The sequence below is a fragment of the Glandiceps talaboti genome, chromosome 6 (assembly GCF_964340395.1).
Source record: "Glandiceps talaboti chromosome 6, keGlaTala1.1, whole genome shotgun sequence".
Lineage (NCBI taxonomy): Eukaryota > Metazoa > Hemichordata > Enteropneusta > Spengelidae > Glandiceps > Glandiceps talaboti.
This window is the reverse complement of record NC_135554.1, coordinates 22,349,736-22,365,507: the sequence shown is the minus strand read 5'-3', so window position 1 is coordinate 22,365,507 and position 15,772 is coordinate 22,349,736. Positions and strand designations below refer to the sequence as shown.

Genomic DNA, 15,772 nt, shown 5'->3' with positions numbered 1-15,772 from the left:
TACAACCGCGAAATTACATAAAACCACTGCAAACGTTAACTACGGCGGCCTTGAGTACAAAACGAAGACACTGCAAACGCACGTACGCATCTCCTGTTTCCGTTGGCATTTTCCATAGGGCTTTTTTTTCTTTCTTTCATTACGGCATACCGGCTTTTCAGTAATTCGGCATTCCAGGAAAACAGCAGAGTTATGCCTCAACCTAGCCCGTTCGTCTTAGGATGACAAACCAACAACGTCACGATTGCGAAGTAGTTGATACCAACATCCCTAGGGGAGCGTTCCCGCAAACCTTACATGGCCTTGACATTAACCCACTTCAAATTGGACACCCTAGTCGTGCGTGCGTTGACTGACCTTAACATATTACAATTTATTCCAAATAAACATAATTATAATTATGTTACGTTGAATAAATTACTGTTTCTTTAGATTGATAAAATCATACGAACGATGGACCAACCGCCGGGAATTCATTTTATGCATGTCGAATACATTTTCCTTGTTTTCCCTTCCAAGTTCGTTCAACTGCCACGTCACGGGAATACATTATCAACACACTGGAGATGCGACACGGTGAATGAATCTAACGGCCTTGTGTGGGCGTTACTGAGAGGAAAAACACGCACGTTTATATGCCTCGCGTACCGGCAAACATGACGAAATCACAGAACGGACGAGATTTTTTACAGCGTGACTGGATGTTAATTAACATGAGTTCGCTAAGAAATTCAGACAACACTGAAATTATTCAAACACGACGCCAGTATTGTTTTATGGTTAAAAATTAATTCATTTGGGACCATAACGTCTGAATTATTCCATCCTCGAAATTACTCAAGCACTTCAAATCAAAATGGTAACGGTATAAACGAGAAATTTCCTTAAGAATGAATATTAAGGTCTGTCAACACTTCTTGTGTTACACCTAAGGGGAGTGGGGGGTGAATTCAACTGATAACAAAGTAGGCCAGTTGAAACTTGAAAGAAGTTGTAGTTTTTTCGTACTTTCTTATTCGTATCACGGGTTGAGACTATATTTGTTTCTCGAAAAGATTGGCGTGTTTCTTCATATATAGCTACATCTATGGTTGAAAAACAATATTTTATAACTTCACTGCACATGTTGTATTTACCCGTACTCATTCTCGATAGCAGTGGCTGCCTATCGTGGGTAGTAGGAGATATTTCTATATTGCATTGTCCGTCACGTTTCTGCTATGCAACTAATAATAATTAGTAAATGAATATATTGTATTGATATACACTAAACAGAGTTGGTGTTTTGGGTTTCTTAGACTAGCCCGCATTTTGCGCATTGTCAAACCCAGTGGGTGGTGGCGTGTCGTCCCGTCCGTAGCCAGTTCTGTACTCCCACACCGGACAACAATGACGCATCTTTCGATTCCGAGGTGCTAATTTACGCAAACATGTCCCGTGTTCTCTTGGCGACAGTTCGATGCAACTGCCACGAGTACTCTGGATAAAAGAAATGTCAAGAACAATGTCGGACGGGTCTACATCCAAACGTTCGTATTCGCGTGCTATACATGCATGCCGGGACACGTTCTCAAGTGTATTGCTAATATCGTGCAGTTGTCGACATGTCCTATTCATACGGATTCTCGCAAAGTACATTCTTCACAATGGAAACTTTTCAAAAGTTTTGTAAGTGGAATCAGTCGATTTGATCAATATCACAAAGCGTCACCAACCAATTCAACTATTTGGCATGTATAATTAGTAAAGATTGGGAGATAAAACTTTTTATTACAGTAATACCTTACTTGGTACTGAACCCCACCCGATAAAATGATACAGAGATCGTGTCATAGCTAAAAATAACAACAGCGAGGGGTTGTTACGTACAGTACTTTAGTACGTCCATGAAGACGTGCCTCGCTAGTCAAGACAAAGTTTGTGTTGGTTTTCATACCCCAGCATGCCCACGCACAAATTAAGACGTTGTCGTATGAAGCTTCATCGAGGTTGATTCAAGGGTGAATTAGTTAGTATTTAGAGGTTATCCCAAATATCAAGGACAGAATACATAGTGGTATTAATTTTACAATGCAGTCATTTCTATAACCCAATTTGAGTACTTGCAAAGTTCACAACTTGTCGATCTAAAGTGGTCACCACCAAAGAAAAAGTTTTACATAGGCCATTAATTCCTTTCTCCTTCATTCTGCGACGCGTGGGTGAGAGTGGTCAACAACTCTAAGCAATTTCTAGGTGTCTGATCTACACTTTGTCGACCAGTGGCTGGATGGACGACCTGCCGCCTACAGGTCAGGTCATGCGACCTTTATTCACGAATTTGAAGTTCCTACGTGGCTTTTGCCCGCTAGTCAGATTATAACAACGCGTCAATATTTTCCCACTCCCCTTTTCAGTGAGCAGTGGTACACAGCAGTGTTAGTGCAAGCCAAGCTTGGCTTGGCGTTCAGACGCTCATGAGATATGTATGGCAGTATGCAAACGATCAGCTTGGCGTGCCTGCCTGCTTTACGCCCATTGTCCAACCGTGTGCACACAATGCTGCCAGGGATCCGGTCTCACGGTTTATCGCCAAACTCAACAAGCCAATTCGGGGCGGTAGTGTCGCCCCACTGATCCATTTCTAATGTCTGTTTCTTTGTTTTATCGGGGGTGAAGGGGAAGCAAACGATGCAGTTCCCAAATCTTTTGCAAATAAATTATAGTGGGCGACACCCGCGGGCCCACCTTAATAAAAGCGACTGGTCAGAGAGCAAGGTGTACCCCGACGCACTTTGCTTGTTGCGTGCATTCATTGTGAACGTAATTATAAAGTCGATATATGTGGGCGGAAATGGAAAATGTTTCGAAAATTGAAATATGAACTAAAACAAACCAAAGAATGGTGTGAAATCCGTTATATACGACTCTATACCACCAAAAGTATTCATGTACAAGTAACGCCAAACAAGCATTTAAATTGCAAATCAGTCCACCCTTTTCTAACTCATTTCGCTTGTCCCTATCGATCGATCGCTGTTGGTTTTTCCCCCTTTTCTTTAAAAGACCACTTAATGGCCCAAGCTTTTCAATCTATGAGAAACATTTTGTACGGGTTCATTTATTTGTGTTCCAAACCTATACACCACAGTCCTGAGAGCTGTCGTATTATCGACAACATTCTTACAATGGCTCCAGTAACTAGTTCGCAACCACAGCTGTGAGGATGATTGACGCTGAGCAACACCACGGACTGTCGCTTGGGTAAACGACATGGCCTAAAAGGCGTGGGCGGGGCTTGTGACCAATACGGGGCACCCGGGCCCTCTGGACTGTTTAGTCGAGTGCTTTGGTAAATATAGCAAGGCCGACCGTGCATATTGAATATCCACTAGTTAAAGGTACCACTTTGCATACAACTTTTACAAGGCCAGTACTGGCTCATCTACAGAATTAAAATAGATTTACCTGGTCGTCGGTTAGGTTCTCCAAAGCTTGTAGAAGAGTTGGATCGTGTCTGTGAGACTACAATGAATAAGAAAAAGAATTATTAAACGTGTGAAACAGTACCCCCCCCCCCTCCAGCAAGCAAAGCATACAGCGACGCACATCTGTAATTCATCCTAATACAAACAATGGATAGAATAAATTCACACAACAATTTAAATGATCAGAAATGCCCATCTGCGAGGAAATTTCGGACTTACCAGCAAACCGCTTTCGACAGCTGGTAAGAGAACCAGCCTGCTGCCATGGGACAAAGCGTTGCTTTCCAGGGTTCCATCTCGAAGTTGCCTGTTTAAAGGAACGATAGAAAAGAAAGGAAGGCAAATAAATGCAATGTGTATTGGGCACAGTGGTTTTCTTTCCGAGCTGTATGCGGCGAGGTCAAGGCGAGGGGGCACATAACTTAAGAGGGGCACAATACGCATATTGGGATAGTGCGGCGAGATATCCTGCAAAGCAACCAGCCGTTCGCTCCGCTTTCATTTCCCTAAATAAAGAGGTATCGCGCAGCGGAAAACAGTGGACAAGTTAACAAAATGGCAGTCTACATTGGTTTGATAACTTCCAGTGAGGCAAATTAAATGTGGCATATGTGTCGACTTGAAATTGACGACTCATTTACACTCGAAATAAAAGGAAATAGGTGATGAGCCGTTGCCTATGTTTTCCAACGAGACACATTGAATTCCAGTGTGTAGGCGCTTTGTTAAGAAAAAGAGGAAACACAACAACGGCGTAAAATCCACCACACAAACCAAGGTCAACCGCTTATGAATTTTGACCTCTCAATTCGATGTTTGTATATCGAGTCCAGTAACAACGTTCAACACAACGTACATAAACGTTTAAAGCTTGCCTACCTATCCTTGAAGAGAAGCATGAGTTTTTCCTTGGGTGCTTTCAGTTTCTTGGCCAACCTCTTCTTCAGCCCGTCAACAGTCTCTTCGCAGGGTACATCGAGCTTAAACTGGCCACCAGTACTAGGGCTAATTTCCAGCGTCCATTGCCTGGTCCTGGCCCCATTGCCAACATTACTGCCGTCTTCTTCCATTGCCGGTATATTGTTATGTTCCATAGTACGTCTGTTGATTGGCTTACGATAACTATGTAGTGCACGTATGACGGCTTCCCGGTACTCGGACGCCTAACAAAATGCGGAGAAAAAAACTTAATGTCACATAAGCAAAGGTTAAGACAGCGGCAAGTAGACCAGAGGACAAGAAGACACGCCAGTCCAATGATCACACACCAGTATCCCCTACGTAAGCCTTTGCCGTTCCAGTCAGACTAGTTCGACCTTCCTCCCCATACACAAAAGCTTGATTCAGAAGGAGGACCCCATTAGCACCGTGACTCACGCATCGTCCAATCAGAACACGGCAAGCGGAACTCGGCAATGGGGAGGGCCACGCTCATAGACACACAAACAATGTAAAAGAAGGAAAACAAAAGAGCTTTGACACGTTAGCGTTTGTGTTGTTTCAGACTGCAGAGTTTCCTGGGCATGGATAAATTGGCAAAGCTACCGACCATCAATGATTTAAATGATCGTGTTTCGATATAACCATAGTCGCAATCTCTTCCAGATGATGTGTCTCCTGTGGTTAATATGGTTTAGACTCTTTGCGTCACCGTTGATGCATTGATATTACAATTTTTCCCTGGCACAATACATTTCCCTATTAGCCGTCGTTAAGCATTCCCCAACATTGTAGTGATACTACAAAAACACTATTTTTTTAACGGAATAACAGAGAAATGTCTCCATTTTTTTTTTTGACATCGTTAAAATTCTGAAAGCACTTTCAGATGTTTACACATAAGATTAAGATTGCATGCGTACTGTATTCGCCCCTTTCACCGGCATCTATATTTGTCCCTTAAAAGGTCAGGGCCGCCTTGAAACCGCACATTCAACTCTCCATTCATGGTGAATTCATTCACAGTAGTCATCCATGATATGCGATGTACAGAATACATACATGATACGTATCGGCACAAACACAAACCAAGGAGGTTTCACAAACATACATACGTAGAGACATACAAATACAAACATGTATATTATATATATACACACACAAATACATAAACTGAATGTATTTCATTTTATTCATGCAAATTATGTACGGCATTTTGAATCGACGATCATCATCATCATCGTCAGCTGGTTGTGTCAATTTCTGTCGACAGGTCAACCACTTGACCCGGAAGTATGACAAACAATGCTCATTATAGGACGGTTCCTCGATGAATTCGAAACAATAGACAGATACTGTGTACAAAAATAGACATAAGCAGTATAAATAGCAAAGGGATACTGAAACTGTTTTGTTCCTATATCTACCAGCATCTAGCATAAAATTCTCGTATGTCACCACATATATATATTACAGCTTGACTCACATTGCACTCAGCGATGATTAACGAATAGCGGATTACTATCGTAACATTTTATCAATATGTTCGTTCGTTCGTTCGTTCGTTTGTTTGTTTAACTTTAATTTGTTGGGTCGTCTTAGTTTTTTTCCGAGTCATTTTTATATTAAATGCATATGTATCTGTAGTCTCGGACAACGGTGGAAACTTGTGATGGTAATGGTGAGTGTGTGATGTTGATAATTACTAGGTGGTGGTGGTGGTGGTGGTGGTGGTGGTGGTGGTGGTGGTGGTGGTGGTGGTGATGATGATGATGGTGATGATGATGAGGATGATGCTGCTGCTGCTGCTGCTGATGATGATGATGATGATGATGATGATGACGATGACGATGATGACAACTAACATTTGAAGCATACATTATTATTGTGATTTTGATTTTGATTTTATCAATATTCTTACCTCACTTTGGTTTATTTTATTGATTGCTCCTGTATATGTTTTTTTTACTCATCTTTTTAGTAGTGTATGCATTTTAATTTTTTCTAAGTGCTGCTCCTAACAATCTTAGTGAGCCCCTGATACAAAAGGGATGCAATAAATAAATAAAATGATAATGATGATGATGATGATGATGATGATGATGATGATGATGATGATGATGATGATGATGATGATGATGATGATGATGATGATGATGATGATGATGGTGATGATCCTTGGTCATGTCATTTGAATACACCGTCAGATAAACAAAACAATATGCAATGACGGAGACAACCGTGGAAAATACCGCGTTTCGGCGACAAACATTGTAATGACCTTGTTTTTATCCATGCTCGCAAACCAGAGCTGTTATTTGTTTCCGCGACACTGCGAAATAACGGAGGTTATCTTGGCGGTGTCGTAAAAGAGGCTGTGGTTTACGACGATGTTTTTTTATCTAGCTCTCCGGCTTCAACAACAAGTTCGATTACGTTACATACCCGTATCCTTCAAGTTGTCGCTTCTTTGTACGTGGTTTTATCTACGTATCTACTTTCTCTAAAGGCAAACAATGCAAATCGTGGCCACTTTACATTGTGAAGCTTTGGAAAATTGCATCGCCCATTACATAACACAGACACTGGCGTAGGCCTGAATAAAACGTAAAGGGGGCGGGGGATGAAAACTTCGAGTTGGAATGGTGCTAGCTATTCGAGAGGCTATCCGTGGCTTCGACTCTCTTGAGAGTTCTTGCGGTTCAAAGATGCGGGCCAACTTTAATATTACGTGTATAACTGTAATATCTACATACAACCATAAGTTTATATGTACATAGGCATGGTATTTTTTTGTCTGTATTATCAGGGTCTATGGTATTATGAACGTGTATATACGTATATACGTTGTTGCACAGAACGCATCAACGGTCCACGTGGCAACAAATATACTGTGGCGTCTTTTGGAGTTTACCATTTCCCCAACATAATGGGGAGGAGCAGAACCAAAACAAACGTGTCGGTAAAGATTAAAGCTTTGAAAAGGTATGCAAGTAAGGTCGGAGGTCGAGGGGCGTTTCTAACCTAGGTCCCCCCTTCTTATCATGGTAAATCCCTTTATTTTGTTGTGCATAATAATTGGGAAAAATCACAAAAAAGAGATAACACAGACCATGGGATAAAATTAAACATCAGGCGACTAGACTAAATTCTTCTCGTCGTCTGAGGATAAACCAAAGACGTTGGGTAGACTGAGTGAACGATGTGTGTGTGTGTGTATGTGTGTGTGTGTGCGCGCACCACCATGGATGTATTAGTGAGATGGCACCACGCACATGGTAGCGATTCTTCTAGTCACCAATTAAAAGATTTTACGTGGACGACGGATTTCTCAAAATGCAATTATTACACTCAAAATATACAATCAATTCGGGGGGGGGGGGGGTTGTCTATTCAATACTCCCACAAAAGTACTATAAACGTAACTACTAAACTATGGACCTATAAGTTTAACTCGACATAAACAACCAAACGCGTCTTAGCATGCATATCGTAACACAAGAATAAGATTGTTTTTCAATCTATAAATACATGTTTTATCGTGCATACAGGTGTCATTGTCACCAAATAACAAAAACAATTTGATTCCAAGGCTAATAGGCAAATGTATTTCATGTACCCATCGCATATTGTGACGAACCCGGTACTCGTTTGATATTACAAATATAATCAGTAAACAATGCATATATTACGTCACCATTACGTCATCAGTGTTCAACACTGTATACACTGTACTAGTGTACTTAGTTACTACTAGTAACTGCATTCACGAAAGGTAGATAATCAAAACAATAATGAACGCATATGTATAAAAATGAATTGTTTCTTCAAAACATTATATATGTACATTATATATATATATATATATATATATATATATATATATATATATATATATATATATATATATATATAGTTTTGGTAGTACTGGAACTCTTTCTTGGTTGTAACTCGGAGTTTCACGCATAGTGCGACTGCGGTATAGAGCACTGTCTTAGCAGATTGATACTCACAGAGTTATATATATATATATATATATATATATATATATATATATATATATATATATATATATACATTGCGTTAGAGTTCGGATATATCTGATAGTAATAGACAGTGGGTTGGTAGTCTAGTGCCATCCGTGGCGTCAGATCTCAAGACGAGAAATGTTTCGTTACCACGTTAGCAACTAGACTAGTGGTGGGTTGGTTGGTTGGTTGGTTGGTTGGTTGGTTGATAGACGTTGAAAGAATTTTCCCCAGTGTCTATGTTGTCTCTGAATATACTGTACAGTGTATAAAGTATACTACAATGCCGAGCCATTCTGTCTATGTCCTCAGCCAAAGACCTTATGACCATGTGACTGTGACTGATAAGCCCCAAACTAAAATAATAGTGTATACTGATATGCATATAGTAACCTTGACCTTGTTAGATCCTGTTAATAATATACTTGATATCCGGAATGAAGTTTTTGAAAGTCAGTGTGACAGCAAAGCCCACTCATGCAACCGTCACTACGTCACTTCCGGATTAAAACAGTGCGACATATAATAGTATAGAACAAACAAACAAACAAACAAACAAACAAAAACCCAAAAATAAAACAAAAAAAACCCAGCTAGATCCGGTGAGGTTACCTAATATTCGATAGAGTAAAGTAGTCGATGGGACGTCCTTATAACGACGCCCCCATCGGTGATACTAGTAGAGATATACCTGATATCCAAGTCCTTAGAAACACAATATACAATTTCCCTATAAAACGCACTCTCTGTTTGTAGTCGCTTATTATAATTGTATATAAATATGTGTTCGTGGACAGTCATGTGCAAGAAAATCTAGTTTATTTGTCTTCAGATGTTGTCATTTGTTTTCATTTCATGATGCCGTATTAGCCCAGACAGCTGGCTATACTTGGCTGAAAATGTCGTTTATCAGAATAGTCAAGATAGTATGTGGAGTCAGATAATTAAGCACGTCTACTGTATGGAACCATGTTTTTTTTATTTGAGTCGTTGATTGTAATTTATGCATTCCATAGTGATGACGACAACACTGATACTATCACCGCACCAGTCAATCGAACGTGATACGAAAATAACTGAACTGATATTGGCAGAACATCGTCTGTTAGAGTTTCGAAACATACAGACACTAATGTTAATTTTTTTTATCTAGTTTGTTTGTTGTTGTGGTTTTCTGTTTGAGTTTATTTGAGTTAATATCTGGTGTATTTGTATTCTTTGCAATGAGTATCAATAGTGTGTAAAGACATACACCAGTTAGATGACGTAAACATGTAGATATATGACGCCACGGCCGTGTGTCGGGTGTACACGTTGACGGGTCCCATGATCTGGGTGTAGTGGTGTACGACCACTTGACATCTGTGATCGTCGCAGCTTCCACTGAAGGGCGAATAACTTGAATCAGTTATTTGCAGTTTAAAAGACACAGTAGTAAAAAGCATAATATTATTGAAGTTAATACTAGTAAAGTAATTTACATAAGTTTGGTCACATGGACACCATCGTCGCAAATCACGGCCTCTTTTACGGCACCGCCCAAGAGGTGTTATTTCGTTATTTCGCAGTGTCGCGGAAGAAATAACAGCTCTGGTTTGCGAGAATGATGGACATCTGCATTGCTGAAATATTCATACTCGTACCGCACTAAAAATGCCAGGCCTGCTGTAGTCTACAACTCTAGGTGTGGGCAAGTTTTCTCTCACAGTCTCAGCGGAGAGAGATCTAGATATCGTAAAAAAAAATATTTAAAAAAACGAGCCCACGCCTACAGTTCTTGGCCATGCCTGTTGCTTCCCTAGCTTCAAACTTTCAAATTGGTTTTAGTTTGTATCAAAATTCGCAAGAGCCTGGCTGATTAATGCTACTATTAGCTTATATGTGTGCCGCTACCATACCAATATAGCAATATGCCTACATAGCATGTATTGTATAGAAAAGGCTATCAAAAGCGATAGCGAAAATTTGCAAGGAACAGAATATAAATAGCGCGAAGCCGCAGAAGTTGCAATTGCGGGGAATGAGGTGAACACATACATGTATGGACACCGATTGGTTGCTACAAGACGAGCGGTCGATTACACACTGTACGTGTTATACATCTATTTATACGCAGACTAGAAAATACAATTTTAGCTATTTGATATGCCTAAGTTAGGCAAGTCACCTTTTCAGTGTCAAAGTATAGCGCGTAAATAGTGCACTGATACGTTCGAAATATGACTAGAATACATGCGGATTGGTTTGTCTATGGGTATGACTTGTTAATGTTTGCAATCTCCACTTCTTTGTATATCTTTCTATCGATCTCGATCGCTGCCCATCTATATATCAGTCCATCGCTAAATCTGGTATCGATATATCAATCAGCGATCATAACCTTGAAGTGTGTATCATACTTAGGTTGTTAAACCAGGGACCTATATATTTGCAAGATTTGCAAAATGCCCCGAAATGACGTTCAAACTAAAATGGTTGGATATTAATATTTGCTTCTGGCTGTCACGAATCTCTTAATTTGAGGGAATCTTTCAAAAAGCTCTTTCTCCCACGTTTCGTGATGGAAATAACGCATGCGTACAAGCTTGGCACAGTCACGGTAAACGATACAGCCGTGTGTACACATTTCTAGAAAAACGTTCCATATAATGCCGCCCTGCACTTCATTGACACATCAAGTTGTTTTGCTTCCATATTAAAAAGTATATTACAGGCTATTTCACGACATTACTGCCCACGCAGTCTTGGATCCCGTATTTTCGGAGTCCATATAATTTCAAACTCATGACGAATACATGTCATTCCAATAGACTCCCAGATCTTTAATAAGAAAATGTTCACGGCCGTATTCACACGTGATCAGTTGAATTAATCGACAAATGAATTAAACATTATCTCTCTTCTTCTTTTTTTAAATTCCGTCTTACAAATGCTGTGGGTTCTTTGAAATAGAAAGGGAAGAAATAAATTGTATTTTTAGCACAAAATTCTCACTTTAGGAATTGTGTATGCTCAATACACCACTTGGTTATTGCCCGCAGTTGGTACTTCGCATCTGTGTCACCATTGACGTCATTCATGTTGATAACACACGCGGCTTGATTTTTCTAACCCGAGGACTCATTTGCCCTTTATTCTCTGATTTGCCGTCTGATGTGGAAAACAGCACAGATCGACCGTGGCATAACAGAATGATGTCAACTAGAGACATTCTTTTTTTTCAAATTATTGGCAAGGTGCTGAGAATTCTATAAAAAAAAAACAATAATAGACTTAAATAAAATTTTAAAAAAATACGTCACCATGAAAATGTGGACATCTCTACAGACACGTCTATAAACAAAGACCATTTGAGATTTGGATGTGTTACAGCAGAGATGAAAGATCGACTGAATTACTGGCGAATTTGCTAATTGTGATATGCGATGTCACACTCATCGTTAGTTGGGCTTGGCGACAGGTCGATAATGTAAAGTGAGGGAGGAGAAACGACCGACGGGAAGAGGGGGGTGGGGGGGTTCTATCTCTAGACGATGGCCGTGGGTTGAAATATAAGTCGTTTGACATGATGGGCTTTTATAATCCGATATATAACATCAGTTTATAGTTTCCATGGTTACCGCTATGACGTCGATTGTCAGTGTGAATATGGAATGGTCTATGGATAATACCATGGAAACCTTTACATTTCGTTCAGTGTTAAAAATTAGCGTTTAGATGGGGTCTGAGATGAAACACGGCTGGCGAGTGGGTTTATTTTGAGTGGCAGGAACGCTCGGTAAACATGTGCGTCTCAGATTTGATTAAACACAGTGACCTTGACGTTACTAGTACTGAATTCCATATTTGACGCGACACTCGAGTTTGAAGAACTGTAAATGGTTATTTCCCTTCGAAAATAAAGAAATGTATATTTATTCCCAAAGATATTAAATCTCAGCCGTGACAACTGAAATAACGAGTAGGCATATATGTATTAACAAAAAACGTAGCGTTTGTAATATCTAAATATACCATTTTGAATTTTGATGTTTGATACCATTGAAGAGCTGGGTGTTTTTCATAGTTATATTGGTCTCTATACGCGATCTGTTATTTACAGATGTATTTTAGTTTGTATCACTGCCCACACGTATTTTGTGGTAGAACGACAGCCTGGTCGATTTTCCGCGCTTCTACGTAAAAAAAATCAGTTATGACCGTTCAGATAGATATTGAACACATGCTATTTATGAGGATATATATAAAAGTTTTAGTCATTCACTATACCTTAGAAATAAAAGTTTATGAGGGGTTAGTCCGGCGGGAGCCTGACACTGACTCCTGAATTAACACGTCACTACAGTGTGTACGTCATTGGGGCTGCAACTCCCCCCTCTGACATTTTGGGTTGACATTTGGAGGGACGCTAAGTTTTCAGACGTGACCCTACGATATTTTGCGACTGATTCAGAACGGCGTTGCTAGCTACTCAGCATCAACAATCACCGCGCATCATAGCTACGACATCAAAAGGGCAAGATTACCTCACCAAAGCTTCACAATAGTACGATGAGTGACGTCAAAAGACGCGCAGGCGCAATGGCATATGATATACAAGCGTTGGCGGATCGTACGACACACGAAGTGTAATAACTACGTGTATAAACGATATAGCACGAATAAATCGCACTTTATTCAATTTTAAAATAGAAATAGAAGTAATGTGGAGGATTTGCTAGTAGCGGACTATAAAATGATGCCGGGAAATAGGATGTAATGTAATCCTGTCGGAGTCAGGCTGTATCATAGCATGATTGCCGCGTCGTGTTTTTCCGAATTTTAATATGCTGTTACATTTTTACTATGTTATGCTATAAGCTTATCTTCATTCACGCACGTGTTTCACAAATATTTCCAAATTATGTTTCAAAAAATTCAAATATCCCTCTGTGTTTCAGTGACATTTTAATGTACAACTAACTACAGTCTGTACAGTTCGAGTCCAGTTTACAGAAAACCCACCTACAAGTAAATACAACTTTCTGGCGACACGAGTTTCAATAAATCTGTCAATTGACGAAAATAACTTACGACTTACGTACTCCATTTACCAAGTAACACGTTAATTATCCCTAACCAACTGTAACCATGGTAACCACGAGAAAAAAAGCATGACCGGATGAAAAGATTTGACTTTTTCATTTTGTTGTACTACCACATTGTCGTCTGCTAGAATGCTATTTACTTGAGCTAGTGAGTCACATTGGGTTTTACTCGTACGTATCACGTACCTATACTGTGATGTGGTCTTCGGGCCACTACGCTCAATTTCCCGGGGTCAACTCTGCGTTGCCAATAGCTATCTTACTAATAGAACCGCGTCTACGACAAGTTGCATTGTTCTGTCTTTAATATCTTTCTTTTATACTGTACTCGGCCATACCCAATGTTTTGGATTTACTTGCTGTCATGGCCGGCCAGGTGATGGACAACAACTCGGCAATACACGCCCACGCGCACCTCGTTAAAGTTTTGGGTATATTGGAATTGCTGTCGAGGACTTAGAATCAACAAAGCATTTCTAAACTAAGGAAAAACAACATATATAATATATGTCATACATCGTCCGAGCGAGTCGAATTATGATAATAATTCTAGCATTAGCTGTATTACGTCAATCTGATATGAATTTAGACCACTCTAGACTACATTGTGTGTCATCCGGTACTGTATCGTCAATATAATTACTCCAACAAGCGCTGCACCTCGATATCGATAGATCGACTTTTATATTTGACTTAAGTGTAATTTTTCACGAGTTTAATATCAATGTTTTACTAGTTAAAAACTCTTGGTATTTTCAACAACAGAAAATACGACGGCCTCTAAAGTAACGCGACGCCACAGTGTGCTGGTATTACGATTAGTTCCTGACATTATAAAAATGGGGGTCAACACACTGCTTTTTCAATAGCATTGTTGTACTCATTGCATTGCAGTCTTTACTTGCAACAACACAAAGCCGGTTGTGGATACGTCGTTAGTGCGTAGGCGAACTGAAATGGCGATGACGTCAGTGAGTGGGATTCCACTCTCATTTGCATATCTCCGCAAACATTGCGATGTGACCCCGCGATTAACAAGAGAAGTGACTACATATGTATATCGTCTGTCTCAATTTTGTGGTTGCACATACAGCGTTTAATCCAAATATGGATTTCAATATTGATAGATTATACAACTAAAAACTGTCTTCGAAACCGATCGAAATTTAAAGTATTTATAGAAAAACGTGGCCTACATGTAACACGACCACGAGCGATTCTACACGTGAACCAATCATGGCAACGAAGGGAGGAACGCCAACCACAAATAAAAGTTGTGTAACTTTATTCCGGTCTCCGCCTAAAATCGCATTTAAAAACTAAAAATAGAAATGTCTGAACACGCTTTTGAGTCGATTGTTTCAAATTTTGAACGAACATCACAGGAGACACCCCACAATCTTGGAAAAGTCGTCCATAAAAATAAAATAAGACAAAACACCACGGCCTTAGACAACCATGACTTGGCGATGCGTTCGATAACTGAACTTACATGTACACCGCAACGAATTTACAGTTTGTAAAGACCGCAATCATATAATTACATGTAATATTGGATGTGTTAAAGCAATGATTAGACAGCCAGGCTTCAAAGTAAGACACCAGTACCCAGGAACACCCTTAGCTGGAGATGTCTACGTCGATTTCCACTTCAAATACCTTCACATAAGCTGTGCCTTACCTGTGCTGAAATCTTAATTCGCCGTGTATGTGTGCCGAGCCAGCTTTTCCTTGGACTATAAATATATTGTTAACTGGTGATACATTTGCGATGAACGATTGGAGCGATCCGATTTTTGTAGCGATCTCTTTGTCGTCACAAATAATTACATGTCCGTGGTGGTAAGTTTGGTGGTGTGGACTGCGACTGCGAACAATAGAATACTCAGCGTGATTGTACGCGTGTGTGTATTGTTGATAGTAGTCATTCCACGGAACGCCGTTTACGTATATACCACGCATATACATGATAATGTTATCCGTTCGTACAATATCAGTCGGTGGTGGCGCTCTCCATAAACCTATATATAAGATTGGCTTCGGGCGCCGAAGTTACGCCATATCACCATCCATAGACAGTTGAGAGAACGACATATTAACAGTAATTTGGTGCGAAGTTTTGTATCTCCGTTACTATAGAGAAGACTATGTCTAGACTCAAATAACTAATGTTTCTTAAAATATTTAAAATATTACACCAGATCGCCCCTGCACATAAACGTATGGAGAAAAGACACATGCAGTTTGTAAA

At 39.9% G+C, this 15,772-nt stretch overlaps 1 protein-coding gene across 2 annotated transcripts in view; it reads right to left on the bottom strand.

The window, feature by feature from the left end:
* Nucleotides 1-15,439, bottom strand: part of LOC144436230 (midnolin-like) — a 30,831-nt gene extending 15,392 nt beyond the window's left edge. The window contains exons 1-4 of one of the 2 annotated variants that reach the window (XM_078124969.1): nucleotides 15,203-15,439; nucleotides 4,347-4,630; nucleotides 3,687-3,774; nucleotides 3,448-3,504 (exon numbers count right to left, since the gene is read on the bottom strand). In XM_078124969.1, the coding sequence (XP_077981095.1) occupies nucleotides 3,448-3,504; nucleotides 3,687-3,774; nucleotides 4,347-4,561 (360 nt within the window). In that variant the 5' untranslated portion in view covers nucleotides 4,562-4,630; nucleotides 15,203-15,439. Of the gene's footprint in view, nucleotides 1-3,447; nucleotides 3,505-3,686; nucleotides 3,775-4,346; nucleotides 4,786-15,202 lie in introns of those variants that run through there. The other variant, XM_078124968.1, reaches the window with a different exon arrangement.
* Nucleotides 15,440-15,772: the final 333 nt, after the last annotated feature.